The sequence below is a fragment of the Lineus longissimus genome, chromosome 9 (assembly GCF_910592395.1).
Source record: "Lineus longissimus chromosome 9, tnLinLong1.2, whole genome shotgun sequence".
Classification (NCBI taxonomy): domain Eukaryota; kingdom Metazoa; phylum Nemertea; class Pilidiophora; order Heteronemertea; family Lineidae; genus Lineus; species Lineus longissimus.
The window spans coordinates 13005928-13031179 of NC_088316.1; the positions used below are offsets into that span (position 1 = coordinate 13005928).

Sequence of the window (25252 nt, forward strand, 5' to 3'; positions counted from 1 at the left end):
CGAATGCAATGTATATTTCCTTAAATTATTTCTATACAGTCAGTGTGATTTATGCGTAGGACTGCACTGAAATATCAATTAGATTCCTAAATGTACATTCTCTTTTTAGATTCTATCGACAGTATCACGGACTGTCTCGTTGGGCGGATACATGTTCCAATCGAGTGCAATCAAAATTGTTTACCGGAACGACAATCCAATTAGGTTATTGGTGGAAGTGATTTTTAAACTGCTCATGTTTTCCGTATCGACATTACATATATGACAGAGAAAGTATCGATTGGAGCCGATATCGACATATGTTGTGTTGCTGTTGACGACGCCACAACGTCGGGGACGTCCACCAGTTGGTGATTCAATCGACTAATTGAAGGTGTTGGATGTGAGATCGAAAAGTTAGATTAGATCGAAATATGGCCTCGATTCGATCCAACTTCGGGTAAGTTTCATTACACTTAGTTAAATCAAATTTTCTGGCTTCATTTATTTTAAATTAACGTCTGAATGTACCTACATCGTAATGTTTTCTTCGTGGTCATGAGACTCTATATGGAGGCTATGACTTGCTGAGCTTCTAAAAAACGGACCTCCCCCAATTAATTTCACAGTCGGTGCGATAGGATCAACCAGATTTATAGTTATTTTTACTAATCATACATTTTAAGAGTGACGAAGGTACTTTTAATAGTTACAAATACATGTAACTTTCTAGAGTTATCAGTTACAATAAAAGAGGTAACACAATTTCCACATTCATTTAAAGGCAACTTCCATTTTATCATGCATCCGAGTCCAATCATATTTATTTTTACTAGGTTTTTATGACCGTATCAACGTGTCTCACTATAAAGTATATCGATGGCGTCGACTACTGGACCGTGAACATAATATGGAAAGGCCATACAATATGTATATATAATGACAGTTTTATAACGGGCAAATTTATTCCAATAAACTGAAAGCCATCTACTAGTCATTCTAAAAATTTTTAGACGATGGCTATAAATTCCTGTTTTAGGAAAAAAAAATCGGACGGAAAGTCATGAGTATTTTGGATTTTTAACGGAAAAACCGGGAGATCTCTGAAGAATATGCTCTTAAATCATTGATTACTGTGGTAACCATTCACAATCATCATGATGGTATCCTTCGAGAAATGAAGCGTGCATTTTGTGTTGAAATAAAAAGGGGCCAATGAAGAGAAATATTCATTTTCACTTCCGTGGTAGCCGTCGAATATGTCCCCTTGAAGAAAAAGTGCCCGGCCCTATTGTACTAGCATCCGTTTAGGAATTGAAATGCTTGAAGGAAAGAAAATACTCCTCGCAATGGACATCATTTCTAATGGAAAACAATGACGAGTTACAGTTCTGCAAATTCTACAATACGTTTTCAGCCCTTAATTGTTTGGACATGTCAGCTGTTTGCCCAATTTGACCTTCGTTTTTTCTTTCTAGGTGCATTTTTGTCATCAATTTGATGTTTTCGATTGGTGTCCCGGTAAACAGTGACAGCATTGCGGATCTAATTAAAAAATATAACAAGGCGGAACGGCCTTACTTCAATGGTAAAAGTGGTATTTATCATTAACTGGAAAGGCTCGTATTGAACATATTTTAAGCTCCATGTCAAAATCTGTGTCTCCTCTAAGGCACCTTCCCCATTGGCTATCCAAAGGCACATCACGAACATTCCCGAGTGCTCGACTTCGGCCTTACTCGGGGAATTATTCTTGACCCGTCGACCTCGGGGTACGCCGTTCGTACATGTAATAACTGATGGTCCAGTAAAATAGAAATGCTGTTCTTATACACAATTCTTTATTAAATGCAGTTGTTCTGCTAACGAATTTTCTGAAACTTAGTATCTATAACGGCATCTTGGATGACATTGAGCTTTCATTCGCGACACCGACCTCTCCGGCGTGTTTGGTCCCACCTAATAGCGATTGATACATCATAGCACAAAAACAAAGTAAATTACATATTGTGCATGATATTTTAACAAACGTTCAAATTGTAGTGTTATTACAATCTATTATATCATTATCTTTGCCTTCAGGGGACCCCACTCACGTTGAAGTAAATATACACGTCAATGCTATTACATCAATTGATGCAATGACTATGGTGCGTATTTCATTATGATTATTTATTAGGCCAACACCCAAATGAAAACCACAAGAATAGTGACATTCTACCCTTGTGATACTCAAACTTGATAGGGGAAATGATGTTGTATTGATTGTTAATTACGCCTATAATAGTCACATCGTCTTTGTCAATTTCTTCGACGTCGTCCTCGGCGTCGTTGCGTCGACCTCCTTTCCGTCATAATCGTCGACCTCTTTGTCCTCGTCATGATTATGGTCATATTCATTTTCTTCGTCATCTTCGTCTGTCATCGTCGACGTCAAGGTCATCGTCGCCGTCATCGTCATCGTGGTTGTCCTCCTCCTCCTCCTCCTCCTCCTCCTCCTCCTCCTCCTCATCATCATCATCATCATCATCATCATCATCGTCATCGTCACCGTTATCGTCTTCATTCTCAACTTCCTTGTCGTAGTTTATCAAATAAAAACGTCCGTCAAACATGTCAAAGTCTAAAAATGGAAGGCGAAGGTAGCATGATATCTGTAGTTTTCTTTGATGCCTTTCTTGTTTTTACGATGTCATTTTTAGGATTACAAAATCGACCTCTTATTTAGACAATATTGGACAGACAGCCGACTTCGCCACAACGGAACAACCTACCTCGCCATTGGTCATTACAGCATCAACGACATTTGGTGGCCTGATACGTTCTTTTACAACGCCAAGGAAGGTCAAAAACACCATATCAGCTTCGTGAATGAGTTTGCACAGATATATCCCAATGGCTACATCAAAACAAGCGTGCGGTAAGAAACTTGTCTTCAGAGGTGGCGGTTGGCCGTGTCAAGGAAACTGAAGACGCAGTAGAAATTTCGTTTCAAATTCATTCAATGGACACCGTTATATCCCGCGGTCTCGACCACTTTAGCAACAAATCTTTGTATATCAACGTAAAAGGCAGGACTAAAAAAAACAGAGGGGAACTAAATCTACCAGCATCGACCAGATCAGTGTCCTTCTGGAAAAAGGGTCCTTACCTCTATAGCTCGAAGACTGGTTTTTGACCACTTTATCTACATGTAGCTTATTGATTAATTCCAGTCCTGTTTGCAAATACCATACTTTAATGACATTTCCCACCAAAATATGTTACACAGAATCAATCATTCCATGTCCGTGTCAATCAAATGTTACACCAAAATAATAAAACCCAACAATTATGATAATTAGTCAATCATGCAACCAGTTCCATTGTGTATCATGCTCTTTCATGCCAATCAACTATATCAATATATGATACGGCAGTTACTACTGTCGTGTCATGGTATCATGAATAAAAGACTAAGAATGTGGCGTCATACATCACCCTATCCAGCCATAGGTACCAGAGCCACTTACAAGGTAATTTGGCTCCCGTTCAATGGATATCGCAACTATATATTGGCTGATCTGAGCGTTGCTTCATTTGTTTCACAGATCAGATGCCTCAAATAGTAACTAATATACATGTACAGCTGTAGTAGTATTTATTACTGAAATGGTACATGTAATCAAAATGAGGTTCTAAAATCCTCTGAGACATGCGTGTATACGCAAAGTGGGCATCTTAACACTATTAATACCAACGTTATTTTGATGATGATGCAACTGGCGACAATGAAATTCATGATGTTGACATAATTAACAAAAGTGCTCTGCTACCACAGAAACTAGAATCGAACAGCCACTCAACAGTTGAAGGATGAGTAGCGGAATATCTTGTCAGCCATCACTAATGTGATGTGATTGACAAATGTCCTGTGCTTTCCTCTTTCAGTTTGGCATTGAAGCTCTCGTGCGTGATGTATCTGCACTATTTCCCAATGGATGAGCAGTTCTGTAAGATAACTCTAGGAAGCTGTAAGTTGCACAATCCACATTCCGGTGTAACATGTGTGGTTGTTCCCTATCATTCAGTGTTTCCAAACAATAAAAAGCTAGCCTGAGAGCATCAGGACTTTTCGATAGTAGAACACAGACAAACGTGTCAAATCTGTGTGTGGTTTAGCGCTCCCAAACAATGAGGGAAACCACTCAGAAACGCTGACTAGACTTGACTAGACTAAATGGAAGGGAGGGTTAAAGTTAATACCAGCGTTAGTGACAAAAGTCCTTTCAAATAACCAGGTCCAAATAACGCCAGCCATGTCCTCATGCCTGGTCAAAAGATGATTCCCGTTGACCTAGCTGTGCCTACATGACGAGTAGAGACCCGTGGACGAGTACTAGCTTGCTCGAGCTACGATCGGTCCACCAAGACTCCAGTGACACGGAGTGTTTACTTTTCAGTTGGATATACGACAAGAGATCTCTTCTACACCGTTTCCCCGAATGCCGTCACGTTCGAAGAGGGTCTAAGCTTGCCGGAGTTCATCATTAACAGAGAAGATGTGAAACAGACAGCAAACACTAGAGTCTTCAAAACGGGTGAGAATGTCTTATGTCGTGTCTCCTCAAGGGTTGTGACTGTCTTCGGCGAGGTTGTAGCTGGCACACCGATCTTCTTCAGGTTGTGCCTGTCCACAAGTGAGACACACGAACTCTCATCTATCTCCAAGCAGCTAGCGTCCCAGGAAAGTCTATCCTAGATTGGGTCCCAATGACATCTGATCCTAAAGGATCAACAAATCCAGGGGTGGATAGATTGGCCGGAATCTGGTTGTCCCAAGTGTCTTGGCCAGCCCATTCTACAGAACAGGACAACCTGTGCTGAATTTATAAGGACGGCAACCCTGTCCTGAGAGTGTCTCAGAGAAACTTAGACGACATATACAGGGTGGCCCGGAATTATTTTCCCTCACACAGTGGATACACAATAGAATTATATTGTGCAAGGGAAAATAATTCTGGGCCACCCTTAAGATCGATAACAACAACGAATCTCTGATTGTTACCAGGAACAAGGGCGCGATCTATCGTCATATACAAACTAGATGTCACAACCTATAGGTAAAGACAGGACAGGTCGAAGACATGATGATACTTCTATCTCTTGCAGGGAACTTCAGCGATATTCAATTCGAGTTTCACATTAGGCGAGACTTGGGTTTCTACCTCATCCAGACCTACATCCCGAGCACGCTCATAGTCATCCTCTCCTGGTTGAGCTTCTGGTTAGACGTGCACGCGACCCCGGCTAGAGTTTCATTAGGTCTGTTAACAGTCCTCACCATGACCACTCAGAATATGGGTAAGTTGCTCCAAATCGGTAGTCAGGAGTCTCTCCAATGTGTAGTCCAGCCAACCTTTTTTTCTTTTGGGATGTTTCCAAGGTTCCGTCACCTCTAAAAGATTTATGTGCCCACATAAAGCAGACAATTTGGAAAGCAGTTTCCTTTTTTATATCAACATGCTACATGGTTTGACGCATTCATGCACTAAATTTGCACAGCCACATCATCAACGAAGATTGAAAAATGACAAACACCAACTGAGGCTAGCACTAATTACGACAGCAAGGATTCCCCGCTTCTGAAGACTATAAACGCAGAGTGATGTGCCTTTACAGGTATAAACGCCCAACTCCCCCGAGTTTCCTACGTCAAGGGGATTGATATCTGGATGTCGACGTGTCTCGTGTTCGTCTTCGGGGCTCTCCTCGAGTACGCCTGGGCCAACGTGCTGGCACGGAGAGAGGATAATACTAGAGAACGGAGGAAGGCCGAGGTAGATATATATATCAGCGAGGGATCATTGCCCGGTAGCGGCCCGGTAGCCCTTCAATGTCCAATGTCCTTCCCGGAAAGTAAAAGGACAAGGCGTATTCTTCCTCCGATGTGCTTGTTCTTGTTATTCTTTCATTGTTTTGGCTATTCCATAATCGAAAAAGGCGTTATTGACTCATTTGAGGGTCAGGGAGGTGAATTACATGTATAGCCCATTACAAGGTCGTATTTTTTTAAACATGTCTCCCCACTGAATAAACTATTTTTCTGAATCTGTCACGCGAAAGGCTCTCCACACGTCTTGTTTTTGTCTTGAATTGATACCAACTAGTAGGCCTACTTCAAAAGCACTTTATATTAAAATGTCATATTTTCATTACAGATTACTCAGTTATTTGAAAATGGCCAACATGCAAACAAAGCCGCAAATCAACCGAATGGCAATGTCACAAACAGCGCCTCGCCGGAACGACGTCCGATTAAGAAATTGATATACGTGCGACCGCTATCGGCTGGGCACCGTTTGGACAAATATTCAAGGGTAGTATTCCCAGTGACATTCGGGTTCTTCAGTGTGCTGTACTGGTTACATTATTGGTGTAGGTGGTTTAAGAACGGCTGGTGCACATAAAGGAAGCTGAACTTTTTTTTAAATTGTGCAGAGACATCCATCAAACTTTCGTTTTAACAAGAGTAAAAATTTATACTGATCTCTGGCAATTTGTGCCTTTGGACAGTTCGGACGATGTTCGCTTGGGCGTAATCTCTTTCAGAGAAATATTTGCATTGTGTTCCAAACAGGTTTTAATCCCGAGTTTAAGAGCTAATGGAATTTTTCGCTAGACCTCGGCCAGTACTGCCCACAACTTGGTCCTCGTCTTTTACAACTAGTGACTGGTGTAGCAGGAGGAATAGTCCCCGACTTTCACATCGTGCTTGCTGGTGAAAGTAGTAGTCCCATGTCATTCACAACCTGTGGCTGGTGTAGCAGTTATGCTAAATTATGATTTGCATCAACCCAAGACTGGTTTATAAAGACAAAGTCATAGCCAGAAGGTCGGGATAGGACCTCTAGAATATCAAGAAGACCTTGGAAAGAGGAGACAGGTCATCAACATATCAACTTGTATATTCGTGGAGTGCTAGATTGTGACTCTGTCTGAGCAAATCAAACCACATTGTTCATTATACGTCTTCCCGAAGACCAAACCATGTACTATTGTTGATGCGACATAGTCACAGCATAACTTTTCTAGTTGTATCTATTGTCTGGCACTCCTTGGGTGCGTGTATGGAGGGGGCGGGGCCGCGGATCCTGCAGAATAAGTCGTGATAGGACCTCTAGACTTTCGAAGACCTTGAATAGAGGAGATTGTGAAAATACCATCTTGTATATTCGTGCAGGGGTACCACAAGGTTGTGACATATCTTCTAGAAAGACCAAACCATGAAATAGTATGGGTTTGGTCTTTCGCGGAGACATAATCACAACGTGAGTTGTATTGTGGTTAGATTTCATTGGGAAGACATAGTCACAATCTCCTGTCTGGCTCTCCTCTTGGGGAATGCGTGTGTGCGTGTGTGTGTGGAGTTATGGCAATGGGTGATTTCAAAGTTGGTTTTGGTTTTAGTGTTGGGTGTTAGTGTCAGTTTTATTCTTAATTTCTACCCCTAAAAACCTATGTCTGGATAAGACCAAGGTTTTAGTTTAACACCAACACTGGTTTTATCTGAACACCTAAAACCTGGGCTGAAACTAAGAAGAGGTTTTATTCTGCAGGTAAAACTAACACCAAGATGGACAGAGATAAAACCTTGGAAAAACCAAATATGCATGTTTTTGTCGTTGTTACTGTTGTTTCACTATTGTAACCGCTTCCGATCTATATAAATTTGTCATCTTCTTTGTCGTCCATCATTATTCCCATCAGCGTTCAAAATACCAGCAACTACTTCTTGAAATGGTACGAACAACATGATTTTTTTTTCTTAACACCAACACCAACTTTGAAATCCACTCGGTGTTAATGCCTAAGGTGTTAGTTTTATTGGTAATACAAAATGCACTACTAATCTTCCAAATATAACTTTACCGAGCTGGGATTAAGATTAGACCTTGGTGTTCCAATTGGTTTCAGTGTGAAACTAAAACCTAATTTGAAATAGGATAATGCTAAAACTGAGTGTCAAAACTAACACCAGAACTGATTTCATTTCTGGTGTTGTGGAGAGTTTTAGTTTTAGTCCCGGTGTTAGTTTTTGACACTAAAACCATCCCTTAGTTTTAAGCCAAAACCGGACATAATGCTAAAACCAACAAACACCGACTTTGAAATAGGATGAAACTAAAACCCACTTCATTTCAATGCTGGTTTAATCAAGGGTTTTAGTGTTCCATTTAGTTTTAAAACTAAATCTAAAAACCGACTTTGAAATCACCCATTGTGTATGCTATGCCTGAACAGACTACACTGACAATGACACCAAGTTACAAGTTCTATATCATTTTATTCAGAGAAAATATGATTTACAATCACTATAAAACAAAACCATCAAGAATACAATCATTTTTGGTAGAAAATACAAGCAACATCCTGCATCCCCCAACCCAGCTTACTCCCACAGTTGGATAATTCAAGACCATCAGATTGTCACTAGTTTTAGCTGACTAGTCGTTTGCACTAAAAAATTTCAAACCATATAAGCCAAATCAATGGCAACTTCTATTACACGTCACCAAATATTTGGGAAAGGCAGTTTGAATGAAGGTTAAGCTGTTGTTAGAAAAATCATTTGTTCGGTAAAACTTCCACATGTTCAAGCTTTTAACTTTATTTCACTTTTAATTTGAATAAACTGCTATCAATGTACCATCAGTGTTTATTTTGAAGTAATATATGGAAAGCACCATTACCCTACCACGAGTTCTTTAAATTTGATTTACAAAAGATGTCCTCGGTAAAATGAGATGGAGCTCTCAACATGACTAGTCGTCATCAATTAGTTTATTGTGAACATGCATTAGTCCCTTGAAATATTTCACAGTCTTTACACGCAGTTCTAACGTTGCGTCTTCATCGCATACAAAGATTGTTTTCGGATGCTGCTGGAAGGCCGAGACAGTCCACATATGATTGATCCCTTCCTCGATGGCTTTGTGTAAGGCGAGGGACTTGTTAGCACCAGTGATTACGATCATCACCTAAAAATTGGAGCAACAAAGCTGATATTAAACATGGTTTCATCAGTTTGAGAAAGGATTTAAAAGAGGTAAGAGTTCATCATCATATAAGTGATGGAAGACGATCTTTGTAGTCCCCTTTTAAATTAGGGTTTGCAAGATTTAATAAGGCCGACAAATCTTACCTCTCTTGCATCCATCACGGTTCCCACACCAACAGTCAAAGCCATGGTGGGCACCTTTGACATGTCTCCACCAAAGAACCGTGCATTGGCTTCAATCGTGTCCTGGGCCAGTGTCTTTACTCTCGTCCTTGACACCAAGCTTGAGCCAGGCTCGTTGAAGGCTATATGACCGTCGGGACCAATACCTAAAGAAAACTTCAAATCTGACCTTCCATCAAATGGTGACGACAAAAACAATATAGAAAGACATAAAATTAAGTCTCTTTTAGTTGACTGATGGGGGAGGGGGGTCAATTACATCTACCTACACACACTTCTACGTCCTCAACACAATACTGCGACAAGAACTTTATAGATTGATTGTCTCTGCAGCACCACTTACCTCCAATGAAAAGCTCCACACCTCCAGCGTCAGAGATTGCCTTCTCAAAACTATCGCACTCCTTTACCAGGTCTGGTGCATTACCATCCAGGATATGCACATTCTCCGGCTTGATATCAACATGTTTGAAGAAGTTGTTCCACATGTAGGAATGGTAACTTTCTGGATGGTCTCTTGCAATTCCTGTCCAAAAAAAACCCCAAATTTTATTTCCCAAGACAAGGTAAAAAACTGCCCAATTTCCACGCCTTTTCGCTCCTTCAGCAAGACAAGCGCCTTTTTCGCAATCTTCATATAAAAGACACAATTGCTTCTCTGCGATCCTCAAGTGATCTCCATCCTTTCTCCACCAGAAGGGCTAAGGCATTTTGGGTCCTTGTGGCGTTTCTGGTGGTACATCGCACCACACCGCATGCATCACTTTTATCTTGTTTCAATACTTCCTTCTTCAAATGTGGATACAGCCATTTGCCAAAAACAAAATAATTTTCTTTTTAGATTCCTTCCTTACCAACATATTCATCCATATTGAATGTTTTGACATACTTGAAAGAGACTTGGCCCTCTTTGTAGAATTCTATTAACTTTTTGTACATTCCCGAAGGGGTACCACCTGAAATGATATTCAGATATTTCAAATTTCAAATTGTAAAGAATTTTTAGTCTTATAGTATGCAGGTCTTCCAAGAATGCAATATGGCCCAAACTTCTACAGCTGCCAAGTTTTCTGACACTTAGTGTCAACCTCCGAATTTAGAGAGGTCCAAATGAATGGAAACCGGTGCCCTTGAGAGAGTGGTTGTCCTTGATAGAGAGTTGTCCATTAAGGGAGATTCCACGGTTATAATTTACAATCCCCGATCGGAAATGACGTAGTTTGATCGCATTCAACTATAAATCCATTGAACAGTGGTGCTTCGTTAGTCAACCGATGACCTTTTTTTGGGGTGTGATCGGGGATTGTAAACTCGTTCCGATTCTACTTTACTCTATTACAAGACAAAGCGTGGACTAAGGTTCTCAATGCCCTACAACTTCAAGTACAACTCACCAGTGGGTAGCCCAAGAGTAAAGTATTTGTCCGGCCCAGGATTGAAAGACCTTATCAATCTCTTCACATACTTTGCAGCCCATTCGCTGGCAAGCTCGTAGTTGTCCAAGATCACTAGCTTCATGATAAATAGATGATTTGGAACAATCTGTAGAGAAAAGAGGATGGAGTAACTATGCAGTGAACAGTGTCAATGCAATGGTGGGCATCCCCCACCCATGGTGGAGTGGTTCGGTATCAGGCTGTTTCGCTACATTGCCAGTTCGCTACAAGTCGTTTCGCTACATGTGGCGGTCGTTTCGCTACATGGTGGGTCGTTTCGCTACATGGGTGGAGTCGTTTCGCTACATGGGTGGAGTCGTTTCGCTACATGATGGGTATGGTCGTTTCGCTACATGGAGGACGTTTCGCTACATGGGTGGAGTCGTTTCGCTACATGGATGTAGTCATTATTTTTACTCTATTTTACCCTACCATAATTCCCGGTGGTGACTACAAATTTATTATAGCACAGTTTGCCGGTAAAAAACTTATACGGTTTGATGGCGCGCAAGGGGTTCTTGTCGTCCTGGCCTGGGTTAGGCCACATAAAAAAAGAGTTGGTGATCGTCCCCGCCCGCCCCTACGAAAAACGCCCGGCCTCATTTTTTGTTAAAATCCTAAAAAAGTTGGTATAATGTTCTCTGCTATAGGGTCAGAATTGCATGGTTGGAATCTCTATGAAATTTCCTTTCAAATGACACCAAACATGTCTGTTTAGGTTTATTGTACCCAGAGATATTTACTTGATTTGAGCGAAAGATTGCTCCTATAGCGCCACTAAGATCGTCAGTGTCATACACTGTGTATACTACAATGGTCGGGAGGACTGGTTCCCATGCCATCATATTTACAATATCTTGAAGTATTGAACTGTGAGAATTTTGAAAGAGATCAGTCCACCAACAGCTATACCCGTCGAACTTTGGGACATTTTTTTTTGGGACACCCGATATATATGCATTGAGCTGCCTCAAATTAATTGTTCCATCATTTGACCGTAATAAACAGACGGGCCGGAGGACGCAGCGGACTCCCTTTCTACCAGTTGATCAACCTCTTGAATTCAGAAGCGCAAATTGCTTATCTTCAGGTACGGCTGGTTTCTGAGGGCAAGTTGCGCAGAATACAGCGAAAGAAGTACGTTGCGCTTCAAAGACGTATCTTTAAGGCATGGGACGATTACAGCGACGGGGAGATAACGACAGAACAGTTGTTGAGAGTTTATTCGCACTTGAATGGACCAGTAACCTCATAGACATCCATTCGCGTTGGCTCGCTCAATTACGTACTTATTATTGATTGACAGGGGTCATTCAAACGCACTCCAACGCAGATTTGGAGGCCTTTGCAAGGCCTTCGCGTTGGCTCGCTCGTCTCCACCCATGTAGCGAAACGTCCTCCATGTAGCGAAACGACCATACCCATCATGTAGCGAAACGACTCCACCCATGTAGCGAAACGACCTACCATGTAGCGAAACGACCGCCACACGTAGCGAAACGACTTGTAGCGAACAGGCAATGTAGCGAAACGACAGTAATTCGAGTGGTTCGACGGTATCAGGCTGTTTCGCTGCATTGCCAGTTCGCTACCAGTCGTTTCGCTACATGTGGCGGTCGTTTCGTTACATGGTAGGTCGTTTCGCTACATGGGTGGAGTCGTTTCGCTACATGATGGGTACGGTCGTTTCGTTACATGGAGGGCGTTTCGCTACATGGGTGGAGTCGTTTCGCGACATGGATGTAGGTCATATCGCTACATCGTAGGTCGTTTCGCTATATGGGTGGAGTCATTATTTTTACTCTATTTTACCCTACTATAATTCCCGGTGGTGACTACAAATTTATTATAGCACAGTTTGCCGGTAAAAAAACTTATACGGTTTGATGGCGCGCAAGGGGTTCTTGTCGTCCTGGCCTGGGTTAGGCCACATAAAAAAAAGAGTTGGTGATCGTCCCCGCCCGCCCCTACGAAAAACGCCCGGCCCCATTTTTTGTTAAAATCCTAAAAAAGTTGGTATATTGTTCTATGGGGTCAGAATTGCACGATTTATTTCTTTATTTTTATTACTTGCTTAGAAATATCTGTAGGCCATGCACATTTGTCTCTTTTACTTTTTTGAGGGCCCTGAAAAGGGCCGTATATCAATGCTGCACCAAAGGCCTAGCGCCTCCTAAGGATACCGCCCCGGATTTCTCGTGCCAGTCTGTGTTGTCCGTCGTCGTTGAGATGCACACCATCACTCTTCATCTGCGACTGCCGGAATGGTTGAGGCTGGCATATGCCAGACATGAATGACATATTTGTAGTCACCACCGGGAATTATAGTAGGGTAAAATAGAGTAAAAATAATGACTCCACCCATATAGCGAAACGACCTACGATGTAGCGATATGACCTACATCCATGTCGCGAAACGACTCCACCCATGTAGCGAAACGCCCTCCATGTCGCGAAACGACCGTACCCATCATGTAGCGAAACGACTCCACCCATGTAGCGAAACGACCTACCATGTAACGAAACGACCGCCACATGTAGCGAAACGACTGGTAGCGAACTGGCAATGTAGCGAAACGACAGTAAACCGGTTCGACGACTGACTTGACAAGCCACAAGGTATTGACATTTTGAAAAGGATTTTTAAAGGAAAGTTTCAAACCTAATCTAGGCGATCAAGCAACATACACCGTCTATTAAATGCAAGTTCTTCGACTAGTGCAAATATTCAAAGATACAGTGAAAGAATTTGTGAACAATTACTGGTTTTAATCAGGAAGAAAATTCCTCCTACATATCCTCCTTTGACTCTGTCAGCTGATTGCGTTGTGGTTGTCGTTCGACATCAGAGCATTCGGCTATGGCCGTTCTGTCTTCATTATTGGCAAAACCATAAAACGAGTTAAATGTGAATTATAAGTTAGTGTCAGGGATTTGAAAGCTTACGCTTCTGTTATATCTTTAAATTAATTGTATATTTTTTATCAAAATATTGGGTAAAATTAGTTTTATCATCCATTATTTGAGCCGGCTGCAATGGAATTCGTCGAAAGCGATTAACGACACACCCAACTAGCAATGTCAACACGATATAAAAATGTTTCATATTTGTCATGTTTTGTGGAATTTTCTCAAATTATACAGTATTGCAGTCATAACATTGATACAGGAGTTGTTAAGTAAACACAGAAGATTCAATAGATTAGGTAAAGCCCGAAGCTTTGGTCGTTGTTTGTTTGCATGTGTGTGGTCACAGTCATTCGAATGAGACTTAAAATTTACAAGTTTCCTTGTCAGAGTTGTGTTCTAGGCCTAAAAAACAAACATTTTTGACCATGTTGTAGGCCCATGCTAGCGTCAATGGCTGCAAAGCCGGGCAAGTAAAAGACCCCACCACTCAGATCACCTCATGCCAGCATGCAGTGTGATGTGACTATAATTACCGTTTGACCTGCTGTGGGGTATGCACTGGTAAGACTATATCTCCCCAAGGCAATGATCATTGGGTTCTGATCCTAGTCTGGTCAAGGCTTATTTTGTCTGACATTGTAAAAATGTTTCCATGACTTTTTCTTTGCAGACTTCAGCGATGGCCACAACTGTGATATGGTCGCCATTGTCACTGGCGGGGCAAAGGGCATTGGATATGAAATCACAAGGGAGCTCATCCAACAAGGAATTCATGTCATTATCGGTGAGGCTTGAACAATGGAGTAAAGGACTGGATGACTTCAGTTAATCATTTACTGAAACCTGTATCTAAACATCATAGATGACATCAAATATAAAATACAAATAAAAGACATGAGAAAAGAATATAACGATTTCACAATTTAAGCTTAAACTCATGCTTTAGTTTCTAAAGTGACCCCTTCAATAGTGACAGTGTGATGAAGTTCATATACCCACCGCATAGAGTTCTTTTCTCAGTTTAGTACACTATATTTCCAGGTTCACACAGCCAGGAGGAGTCCGACAGAGCCCTTCAAAATATAAAAAAGGATTTCCCAGATGCAAAAGGTAAAGTTGCGTAAAACGAGCAGTACCTTGCATAGATTGTGTAGGTGGATGTTTTCGCAGGAAACATTTTAACTACTACATGTCCTACCCCTACATGTGTGAGATCCTTTTTATTCTGTCATCACAGTCCAACGTATGGATCACAATAATATAATGGAAGTGCTGTCAGCACAGGCTGTGAAAGATCTTTTTGGGGCGATGGCAAAAATTTGGGCGGGCGAAGACAGGAGCCAAGCTTATTTTTCCTTCCCCTTATCCACCAGAGTAGGACCAGTAGCCACATGAAAGATGTGATAAGGGCAGCTGTTGTTTCATAATGCAAATTTTCAGTTCTGTTTTTTCCATCTTACAGTTGAATACCTTTATTTAGACTTGGCGTCATTGTCCTCTGTCCAACAGTTTGTTGAGTCTTTTAAAAAGAAGAACCTTCCTCTTCACATACTCATAAATAACGGTAAGTAAAGCACTGCACGTGTAATGGAGGGATTTCAGTTCCTGAGAAGTGTTTTTAGTCATGTGCCCAAAAGTTCATGAAATGTCATTATTCTCTGCAAATAAGGACGATGCTTTTAATAGGGTATTACTTGTGTCACTTTTATGCCGTGTAAGAGTAAAGAAATCTGACTGAAGAAAGTTAGTAACATTCATCAAGTAGTTTGGAAATTCTCAAATTGTATTCACAACTCTCACTCATTCCACTTTTATCAAGAGTTAAAGACTAATCTTTACTAATTCTTGTTTTGATCCATCTTTCAGCTGGGGTGATGTTATGTCCCTACCATGTGACAGAAGATAGCTTTGAATCGCAGTTTGGCATCAACTACATTGGACACTTTCTACTCACACACCTACTGTTGGACATTCTGAAGAAGAGTGGCACGTCATCCCGGTATTCTCGTATTGTCAACACATCTTCGGTGGTACATTTCGTTGGGAAAATACAGTTTGAAAACCTACAGGGAAGGTATGTATGTATTCATGCAGCATATGTATTTATACCGGACCAGTATCAATATCCCATCATATGAGAAAAATACTGGGCAGGTCACAACCTGTTTGTCAAATGGTACTTGAAATTTGGGGAATTAGGTCAAAAGGAGAATGTCATCTTTTGAAAACATGCACACCAGACCCTCTGAGTGGTTACATTTTTTCAGTACACGACCCAAAGTTGAGGAAATAAATACTTCGTATATCAGTGATGCCATTTTCTTTTTTAGGTTGTCTTACTCGTCACATGCCAGTTATTCGCAATCGAAATTAGCTATCGTCTTGTTTACGTACGAATTACAGCGGAGATTGACAGAGGAGGGATGTTACGTGACAACTAATGCCCTCCATCCAGGTGTCGTCAACACGGACTTGTACAGACACGTTCATCCGTCCATCAGAGGGCTCCTGCTCCTCATGGCGAGATATCTGTTGAAGGTGAGAAGAGTGAAGTTATAATGGAATCATCCCTGGCCGAAGGCTGAGTCACTGAGTCAGGACACCCACTTGTGGCACCTAAAGACACCATGCCTGTGTTAGGGTTGCATTTGTAAGAAAGTCGTTCAAAAACCACAGACGATATCGGTCAGAATCTGTGGTGGTCAATTATTGAGACAAGCCGTTTGGCCCTCGCAGGTAGTTTCAGCAGTAAACCAACCGCATGAGATGATTTTAGTAGAGACTTGGCAACTAATCACCTGAGCCGGGATTAAAAGACAGAAGAGCAAGTGAGAAGATTAAGATATGAACAGTAGAACCTCTCTAATAAGGACACCCTTAGGACTGAGAAGTGCTGTCCTTAATGGAGAGGTGTCCTGATCAGAGAGATCAAATTGAATGGAAACAACCAATTTGGGACCAAAACTAGCGTCCTTAGAAGAGAGGTTGTCTTTAATAGAGAGGTGTCCGCTATTAGGGAGGTTCTAATGTATTTGAAGGATTTCTCAAAATGTTCATAAATATTTTCAGACACCACGCCAAGGAGCAGATACATCACTATATGCAGCACTTTCGGAAGACCTTGAAGGCCGGGGTGGCCTCTATCTGGATAACTGTAGACCAGTGAAATCGGCCAACGACACATACAATATTCAGCTCCAGAGAGAACTTTGGTTTTTGAGTTTACACTTGACGCATATTGACCCTACCGACTAGAGATTTGTCTGTTCCTGTTTTATTCCACCGAGTATAGATTGTGCATCTCTAATGTTTGAGATTTATTTTTATGTTAGAAAAAGGGGAGGGGTAGATTGTGTTCTTAGGTTATTTTCGAGAAGAATCATTTGTTGAATAACCTGACAGAATACAAGGGTGTTCCTTCTTCTGCGGGTGCAGCCTATCAGAATAAAACTTTGTGGTCCTGAAGATCCCCAGATCCGAAAGCATATTTTAAATCGGGCTTTATATATGTCTTCGATTCAAGAGAGCGCTGTTTTCCAAGACATATGATCAACTCTGAATTCGGAATAAGTGATGACTCTGAACCTGGATTTTGCATGTTATAAGTGGAGTTTAAGACAGAATATGTCTAACATTGGTCAATTCTGTTGCCATCGAACATGTTTTATAAATTTCTCAAAATGTAAATTTGTTATTTTTGTACTGAAAAAGTCTAAATAAATTGTTTTAGTTACATTAACTTCATTTTGCTAAGTTTCTCGCTGCAAAATCACCCTTGGCAAGTGCTTTGTCTTGATGACATGACAACCAGCAGGCCATCAGTTGACTGAGAGGACCATGCCCATCTATTAAGTCACAACCATCCATATCAAGGACAGGACAATCGCTCTTGACCAGTGCATTCTCTTATAAATAAAATAAATAAATGATAATAAAATTTACATTTATACCCGCAAAATCCAATTAGAATTGCTCTAATGCGGTCCAAAACAAGTTCGAAAAAGGTGCGTTTTAAGACCCCGTCTGAAGATTTGCTCACTAACTGCATTATGCAGATCAGGACTGAGGCTATTCCACAGCCTGCATGCTTGGACTGTGAAGCTCCTGCCACCATATGTCCGAAGGCTCTTGTGGACATTGCGACCAGCTGGCCATCAGTTGATGCCCACTGATAGAATCACACCCAACTATTTCGGGGACAGGACAAACACTCTTGGCCGGCGCATTCTATCCAAGACATGACCATCAGTTGTTCAAGAGGACCATGCCCACTGATAGAGTTACAGCCATATCTTTACAGGAGAGCACAATCTCCCTCAGAGTTACAGACATCTGTTTGGGGGACAGAACAATCAGTCTTGACCAGCACATTCTCTTGAAGACATGACAACCAGCAGGCCATCAGATGATTCGGAGGACCATTCCCACTGATAGTCACAACCATCCATACTGGCGACAGAACAATCACTCTACGTCAGTACATTCTCTTGAAGACGTGACAACCAGCAGACCATTAGCTGATAGGGAGGACCATTCCCACTGATAGTCACAACCATCCATACTGGCGACGGAACAATCACTCTACGTCAGTACATTCTCTTGAAGACATGACAACCAGCAGACCATTAGATGATAGTGAGGACCATTCCCACTGATAGTCACAACCATCCATACTGGCGACAGAACAATCATTCCTAGTCAGCACATTCTCTGACGTGACAACCAGCAGACCATTTGCTGATTGAGAGGACCATGCCACCACCATTACAATCGCAACCATCCATAATTATGACAGAACATTCGTCACGTCCCGTCATTCGCTTGATGAAGACATGAAAACCATGCAGCAGGCCATCAGTTGACTGAGACGACCATGCCCCACTAACGAGTCACAACGAACTATTTGGGGGACAGAACAAACACTCTTGGCCAGCACATGACAACCAGCAGGCCATCAGCTGAATTAGGTCGGAGCACGCCCATCAATAGAGACAATGACAATGGGTCGGAACAATCTCCCATGGCGAGCACATTCTCTTTAAGACATGATCACAACCAGCAGGCAATCAGTTGATTCATAGGACCTTGCCAACCGGTAGAATCTCAAGCATCTATTTTGGAGACAGCACAATCACACTTGACCAGCCAGCACATTATCTTGAAGACAGACAGCCAGTAGACCATCAGTTGATCGAGAGGACCAAGCCCACCGATCGCCACAATAATCCGTCTTGGGGACAGAACAGCCACTCCAGGCCAGCATATTATCTTGAAGACATGACAATCAGCAGCAGGTCATCCACATGATTGAGAGGACTATGCCCATCGATAGAGTCACAGCCAGCGAGTCGGGAGACAGTATAATCACTCTTTGGCACCTCATCTTGAAGACAACAACAGGGGCCTTATTCATGAAGCCTTCGTAAAATTGTTACTAATAACGATTTACGTGGCTCGTAGTAAGACTTTAGTAACTGCCAAGTAAGACACTACGTCTTATTCACAAAGCATTATCATCGATTTATTACCGTATTACTTATTAAACCCTTCGTAGGGAAATATTATCAGGTACGCACTTGAGGTGATCTGTATAGAATTGTTACGTAATCCACTTGAGCTCACCTCATTGACTGTTTGTAATAGGGGCATCGAGTATTTATACAGTAATTGGACGTGCTTACCATCATTTGATGGATATTCGCCACCCTGACAACATCATGGAGAAAACCAATAAGAAGAGGAAGACCATTGTCCCACCACCCGAGGAAGGAAAGAAGACCGTTGTCCCACCACCCGAGGAAGGAAAGAGGAAACGGGGTGTGAATTTTTCCCCAAATGAAATTATAAAGTTAGTTGATCTCGTGGAATCGAAGTGGTCCGTGATCAGCAGCAAGTTTTCGGATGTCATTACGCTGAAGCGGAAGTCCGACACGTGGAAAGAAATAACCCTTAAGATCAACAGTGTGGCAAGCGTCCGGAGAACGACCGAAGCAGTTCACCATAAATGGCATGACCTGAAATCGAAGGCAAAACAGAAGGCTGCAAAAATCAATGTACTGACCAAGCGGACCGGGAACAAACCCCTTGGCGATGATGTGTCCGAGTTGACGCAACTCGAGCAAAGGATCGTAGGCCTAATCGGTGTCGAAATGATACAAGGAATCGCTACTGGTATGGACACAGAAGAGCTGGACCTACCTGAAGATGACATGAACCAGCAATACCCGTTTTCCCCGTCTGTCACAGAAGCCGATGATGACGAAATTTCTTATTTCGATCAGAATGCGTCACTCTCACTTCAAAAATCGAAGGTAGGTTGGTCGTCTGCGGGCGCTCCAGTTTCCTGCATTACATTTCGCCCGATTTGTCTACAGATTCAAAAGTGCCATCTTAGGCGCTTGGCTCTTGACGAGATATTTCATCCTTACATAGCATTCAATACTTAATTCTATCAAATGTATTTTCCAGAGAATTCGTAAGGTTACAGCAACCGTCACGCGCCCGAACGATAGCAGCTCAGAAGATGACACCCGATCCCCTTCACCGCCGCCAAGTCCTGTCAGACAACCCAAGAGCTGTCGTCCCACTGCTGGCTCTTCCAAGGCGTCTTCAACTGGTTTGTCTGTCGCAGCAAAGAAGTCATTGCATACATTCCATACCGTTGAATTGCGGAAATCACCCGAGGTAAATAGGTTTTTGATTACTGGAGGCATAAGCAGTGATAAGGGAAGATCGCAACTTTCCAGGTGGCTGCACAACGATCTGTGCAATGCTTTTTCTCATTTGCTTGTGTCGTTATTAGGAAAGAAAACGTATCTCCTGACGTGCCCGTTTCAGTACTGGCCTTCTATATGAGAAGGAAGTAAATAACAACTAAAGACATACTAAGACTTCACTCATGTTTAATGGCTTTTTGCATTTAAGTCTATCAAATGTATTTTCCAGAGAATTCGTAAGGTTACAGCAACCATCACGCGCCCGAACGATAGCAGCTCAGAAGATGACACCCGATCCCCTTCACCGCCGCCAAGTCCTGCCCGACAACCCAAGAGCTGTCGTCCCACTGCTGGCTCTTCCAAGGCGTCTTCAACTGGTTTGTCTCTCGCAGATAAGAAGCTTTCACATGCCGTTGAACTAATTGATGTGGAGAAGGAACGGGTCAAAATCGAGAGCAAGCGACTTGACGTGGAAGAACAACGGCTTCATCTGGAAGAAACAAAGGTTCATCTCGCAAAAAAGGCAGTATGGCTATTGGAGGTACTAGTGGATGCTGTTACGGAAACCAGCGAATCCCAGAAAACTGGCTCAAAACCAAAGGAGTACAAGTCCAGGTCATCGGCATTCTCTGTACTTGAAAAAATGGCCAAAGGAGAGTGACCTACATATATCACGCAATTTTAAAGTGATGTTGTTGCTGTATAACTGCTACATTGTTTGTTAGATAGATAGTGAAGTAAGGAATAACTGATAAGATTGTGCTTTCATCAAAATCGTGTTGGTTGTTGGTATGAATTTATACCTTGATCACAGTACATTGTTCTGTACAAACATGATGTTTATTTGTTGATGAAAGAAGATCGTTGGAATTGTAGTTTGGCAGTCTCGCCAGTAATCAAATGCTCTACAACCTTACTGTTTATCGTTGTTGATTGTAACATGATGTTGAAAACGTCTCTTGTTACATGTACCACCATTTTGGTTGTACACATCAATTAAAATGTTTGGGTTAATTGGAAATAAAGTTCTGTTTTAAATACATACTACATATTCCTGAAATGCTGATCTATCAAGCGTGCCCTTTCCCCAACACCTCTTTCTTCGACATCGACATCGAGGATTGGTCTATTGTTGACGTCATCATCGGGATTATCCACATTGGCTGGTGGGTCGTTTGGGACAGGGAGGCCGTGGTTTTCACAGATGTTATGTAGCACAGATGTTGCAATGATCACCGAGCAACACTTCTCGGGGCTTAATCGAAGAGTTCCACCTGCAAAAAAGGCATCTTATCAAAGAAATGAGAATGGGGAAAGTCAGTCGAAATCGAAATGGAACTTGTACTGCAAAGCAGTCTATGCAGCAATGTTATGGGGTGAAATGCTGCAGCACTGTCTGAGAATGGCTATAATAGCCATTTGCAGACAGGTGCTGTCGGTGTCTAGAAACTGGCGATCTCTCCTGATTCACCAATAAGGACATAATTTACCTTCTTTGTGCAAGCACCTCCATCGGTTTTTCCATCTTCCAAAGGTTCGTTCAATGATGTTTCGTACTCGCCTGTGGTGAACGTTGTATTGTCTGTCCGCTGCATCTGCTGGGCGGGAGACTGGGGTCATGAGACAGGGTCTAAGTGGGTAGGCACTGTCACCGAGCAAGTATCCTCCATCATTCAGGCCGCGTTCCATCTTCACCTTTAAATTGCAGTTGGACCAGATAAACGCATCATGGGTGGCACCTGGCCATCGGGCTACTATATTTGAAAATTTCAAATCATAAGTACAAATCCCCTGCACATTAATGGCATGCCACTGTTTCCTGCACACGTATGCATTCTCGTTTACGGATGGACATTTGATCGGAATAAGGGATCCATCTACGCAGCCAATAACGTTCGGAATCCGATGGCGTTCTGTATAAAATCCTTCCTTCTGACGTTCTTGCTCAGCAGCTGTTCGAGGAAATGTTATGAAATGTTTTGCTTTACCCTGCAAAGCAGTTGCAACTCTGGTAATAATCCTTGATATCGTAGGTTGACTCAAGCCATTTGACATGTCTCCATTGTCCAACTGCAAACTGCCAGTAGCAAAATATCTAAGCGCAACGCAAACTTGGAGAGTTGCTGGAACGGCGTGCGAGCGCAGCGTATACGGGGCAATGTCATCCTGCAACAGGTCGATAACTTCGAGAAGGACCGGCCGAGTCATCCGGTATCGTCTGTACAAATCTACGTCATCATAGACGTCAAGCGGTTGTAGACGATCTCTAAACACACGCTGCCGTCGTAAAGCCCGCCTTGCTTCCAAATTTTCCAACACAATCAACGCCGCAGCCATGCTCCTTGTGTAAAAATGTGTCCAACTATCTAAGCATGGACTGATAACACGCTAAGAAGCCCGAACACCTCACGTAACACTAGTAACGACTTGCGAAATAGATTGAAGTTACGGGTGCTTCGTGAATACCGCGTAATTCGCTAATAACGACCTAGTAATACGTAAGTGCTTACTAGGCCCTAAGAAGGCTTCATGAATAAGGCCCCTGGACCTCGACTTAATGAGAGGACGACGCACAGCATTAGAATCACAACCATATTGAGCTAAGAAAATTGACGACCTGTTGATATAGTGGTAGGAAATTATATGGATACTGACCAGTTGTGTAGTGATATAGTCCGCCTTGGTTTGATTTCATATAAAAATCAACAAGGCTTCTCATAAATAATTGGACAGATTCAGATTATATATATTTCATGTTCAATGGTGATGCGAGCGGTCCAAGAATGATGAGCAAAACTGGTCACAGATAAGAGTACCACATGTAACTCATTGGGCTATCAGCCATAATTGCCTATATTTTCCTCCTTTCTATGCTTAAAAACATGAACGTCGCAAGCCTAACTGCGCGAATATTCGAGTCAATATGTTGATCGATTCTAACAGTCTCATCAACCACTGAGAAGGGTCATTTTCAATCACTGACTTGAAAGAAAAACAATAAGAATGAAGTTTTTGATTATATTGGTATAATTTAACAACTAAAATTGTACTGTAGGAATGACTATAGGATGAGATAGCCGTGGCCTCATCATGTCATGGGGGACGATGAGGATCAAGTTTTAATGTTTTTTTAATTCAAACTTCAGTATTTCACATGCATGTAAATCGAAAAAGGGGACCCAAATGTTAATGTTATAGAATGACTTATACTTATACTGCGTGAATCTGAGGCATCCTTGGCACTTTGTAAAGATAAAACTATAGGTTTAGATGACCGTGGCCTCATCATGTCATGCTGGGACGATGAGGATGGGATTTAAGTTTTTTGAGCAAATCAACCTTCGGTATTTTATATAAAATCAAAAAGGGGAACCGAAGGTATATGTAAGATAGGTGAGAAAAACGAGATTCACTAAAACTAAGCTCAGTTGGTCTGTTTCTTAGAAGCTTGCTCTGTCTTTAAGGAAGGATATCACCACGAATAAAACTTGCTTATAACGCCACAAACAACAGGGATATCATGAAACAAAGACATCTATTTACAAAATTAAGAACCGGCTCTCACCAACTCGCAGTCGAGTCTGGGCGACATAACAATATCCCAAGGGAACAAAGAAAATGCCAATTTTGCAAAGGAGATGACGTCGAAGATGAATTTCATTTTTTAATTGTTTGCACACAGCACTCCGCCACTCGGGAAGCAATGTTTAAATATATTTCTACAATTGATACAAGCTTTGTAAATCTACCCGACATCGACAAATTTAAATATCTCTTAACCTGTATTTCCACCCCTGCCTTTGTTCGCATTGCTGCTTATATTTATGATATGTACCCCTATTAATTTGTATATACCTTTCACTGCTTTGTATCATTGCATGTCTTCTATTCATATATATCTGTAACAGCCCCATGGGCATTAACAAGATGAAATAAATTGAAATTGAAATTGAAATTGTATAACCAACGGATTGCTTCAATGTGACCAAGTTAAAACTCTACAACTCCACTATGATTACCTATATTATTATATCATGACATTCAAAAAAACCTTCTTTTGCTCCAGAAAATAGGCTCCAAAATTATTTTAGAATATAAGATAATATTATAAAATTTCTAATTTATTTAATGAGTAACTTTGCCTAAATTTATATTTTTATCGAATTTTTTTGATTTCTTTAATGTAACCCAGTAACACTATACACCTCTACTATGATGTACAGTGAAACCGGAGTTACTAACATAATTTATTGAATTTGGAGCATTAGAAATTGTTTATCAAATTGGTTAAAAAAGTAAATTACTATCATTGTTTGTTACATTATAAGGAGCAAAAGAAAAAGATTTAGGTTTAGTAAGGAAACTTGGTCTATATATATTTCATGATCAAAGATTTGGAAATGAAATTGTTAAGTACAAAATATAAATCAAATTATCATTTTAATCAAGTATATACAGTATATCCCTTTGCTGTCTTGTTTGGTGATTTGCTGCTTTTGGTGATTCAGTGAGAAATTTTGAATTCATAACTGCATTGAGTATAAATGCCAACCGAGCGGGTCTTGTGCCAAAGATGCGCCAGTTGGGAATTGCTGTTGTGCTCCTGCAAAACTCAGGAAGAAGCCAATGAAGTCACTCCTACAGTACTTACAAAAAATTCTACATTTTCAGAAAAGAGTTAATGGCCGCAGCAGCGGAGGGCATTTTTCACCCTACACCAGAGGCCGTGCTTCCTGTTCTCATCTCTCTTATGCCGTGGTCACACTGGGGTTTTAACACGAATTGAATTCGAATTAAAACGTTGATACGTATTGGGGCGTCACACTCAATTCGGTTCATACCGATCTCAATCCGCTTTAACCAACACGGTTCTTAAACCGAATTGAATGCGAATCAGCTAATCCGAATCAACGAAACCGTATTGAGATTTCAAGTGTGACGCGCTTGATACGAATTAAGGTTTTCGATCGCACTGCGCATGCGCCCGG

General features: G+C 41.6%; 4 protein-coding genes across 5 annotated transcripts; 2 read left to right on the forward strand and 2 right to left on the reverse strand.

Moving 5' to 3' along the window:
• The first annotated feature begins 345 nt into the window (after nucleotides 1-345).
• On the forward strand, nucleotides 346-8292 carry LOC135493706 (glycine receptor subunit alpha-2-like). The gene is made up of 9 exons (XM_064781232.1): nucleotides 346-439; nucleotides 1458-1567; nucleotides 2062-2129; nucleotides 2682-2899; nucleotides 3910-3992; nucleotides 4422-4559; nucleotides 5131-5322; nucleotides 5641-5798; nucleotides 6180-8292. The coding sequence occupies exons 1-9, from the start codon at nucleotides 414-416 to the stop codon at nucleotides 6426-6428; spliced, it is 1242 nt and encodes a 413-aa protein (XP_064637302.1). The 5' UTR covers nucleotides 346-413; the 3' UTR covers nucleotides 6429-8292.
• LOC135493707 (glucosamine-6-phosphate isomerase 1-like) lies at nucleotides 8286-13511 on the reverse strand. 2 transcript variants are annotated; one of them, XM_064781233.1, is made up of 6 exons: nucleotides 13402-13511; nucleotides 10597-10744; nucleotides 10057-10158; nucleotides 9546-9728; nucleotides 9164-9348; nucleotides 8286-8999 (listed from the first exon to the last, which is right to left on the reverse strand). In XM_064781233.1, exons 2-6 carry the CDS (start codon nucleotides 10718-10720, stop codon nucleotides 8784-8786), a joined length of 810 nt encoding a protein of 269 aa, XP_064637303.1. In that variant the 5' UTR covers nucleotides 10721-10744; nucleotides 13402-13511; the 3' UTR covers nucleotides 8286-8783. The 2 variants fall into 2 exon arrangements, with proteins under 2 accessions (XP_064637303.1, XP_064637304.1); XM_064781234.1 differs by having other exon boundaries at nucleotides 13301-13511.
• A 208-nt stretch (nucleotides 13512-13719) lies between these two features.
• LOC135493741 (dehydrogenase/reductase SDR family member on chromosome X-like) lies at nucleotides 13720-17250 on the forward strand. Its single transcript, XM_064781283.1, has 7 exons — nucleotides 13720-13844; nucleotides 14219-14332; nucleotides 14590-14658; nucleotides 15011-15112; nucleotides 15415-15622; nucleotides 15879-16086; nucleotides 16618-17250. The coding sequence occupies exons 1-7, from the start codon at nucleotides 13736-13738 to the stop codon at nucleotides 16801-16803; spliced, it is 996 nt and encodes a 331-aa protein (XP_064637353.1). The 5' UTR covers nucleotides 13720-13735; the 3' UTR covers nucleotides 16804-17250.
• A 3199-nt stretch (nucleotides 17251-20449) lies between these two features.
• On the reverse strand, nucleotides 20450-22800 carry LOC135494020 (putative nuclease HARBI1). The gene is made up of 3 exons (XM_064781760.1): nucleotides 21755-22800; nucleotides 21310-21538; nucleotides 20450-20754 (listed from the first exon to the last, which is right to left on the reverse strand). Coding segments are annotated over exons 1-3 (1077 nt in total). The 5' UTR covers nucleotides 22602-22800; the 3' UTR covers nucleotides 20450-20753.
• Between the last annotated feature and the right edge of the window lie 2452 nt (nucleotides 22801-25252).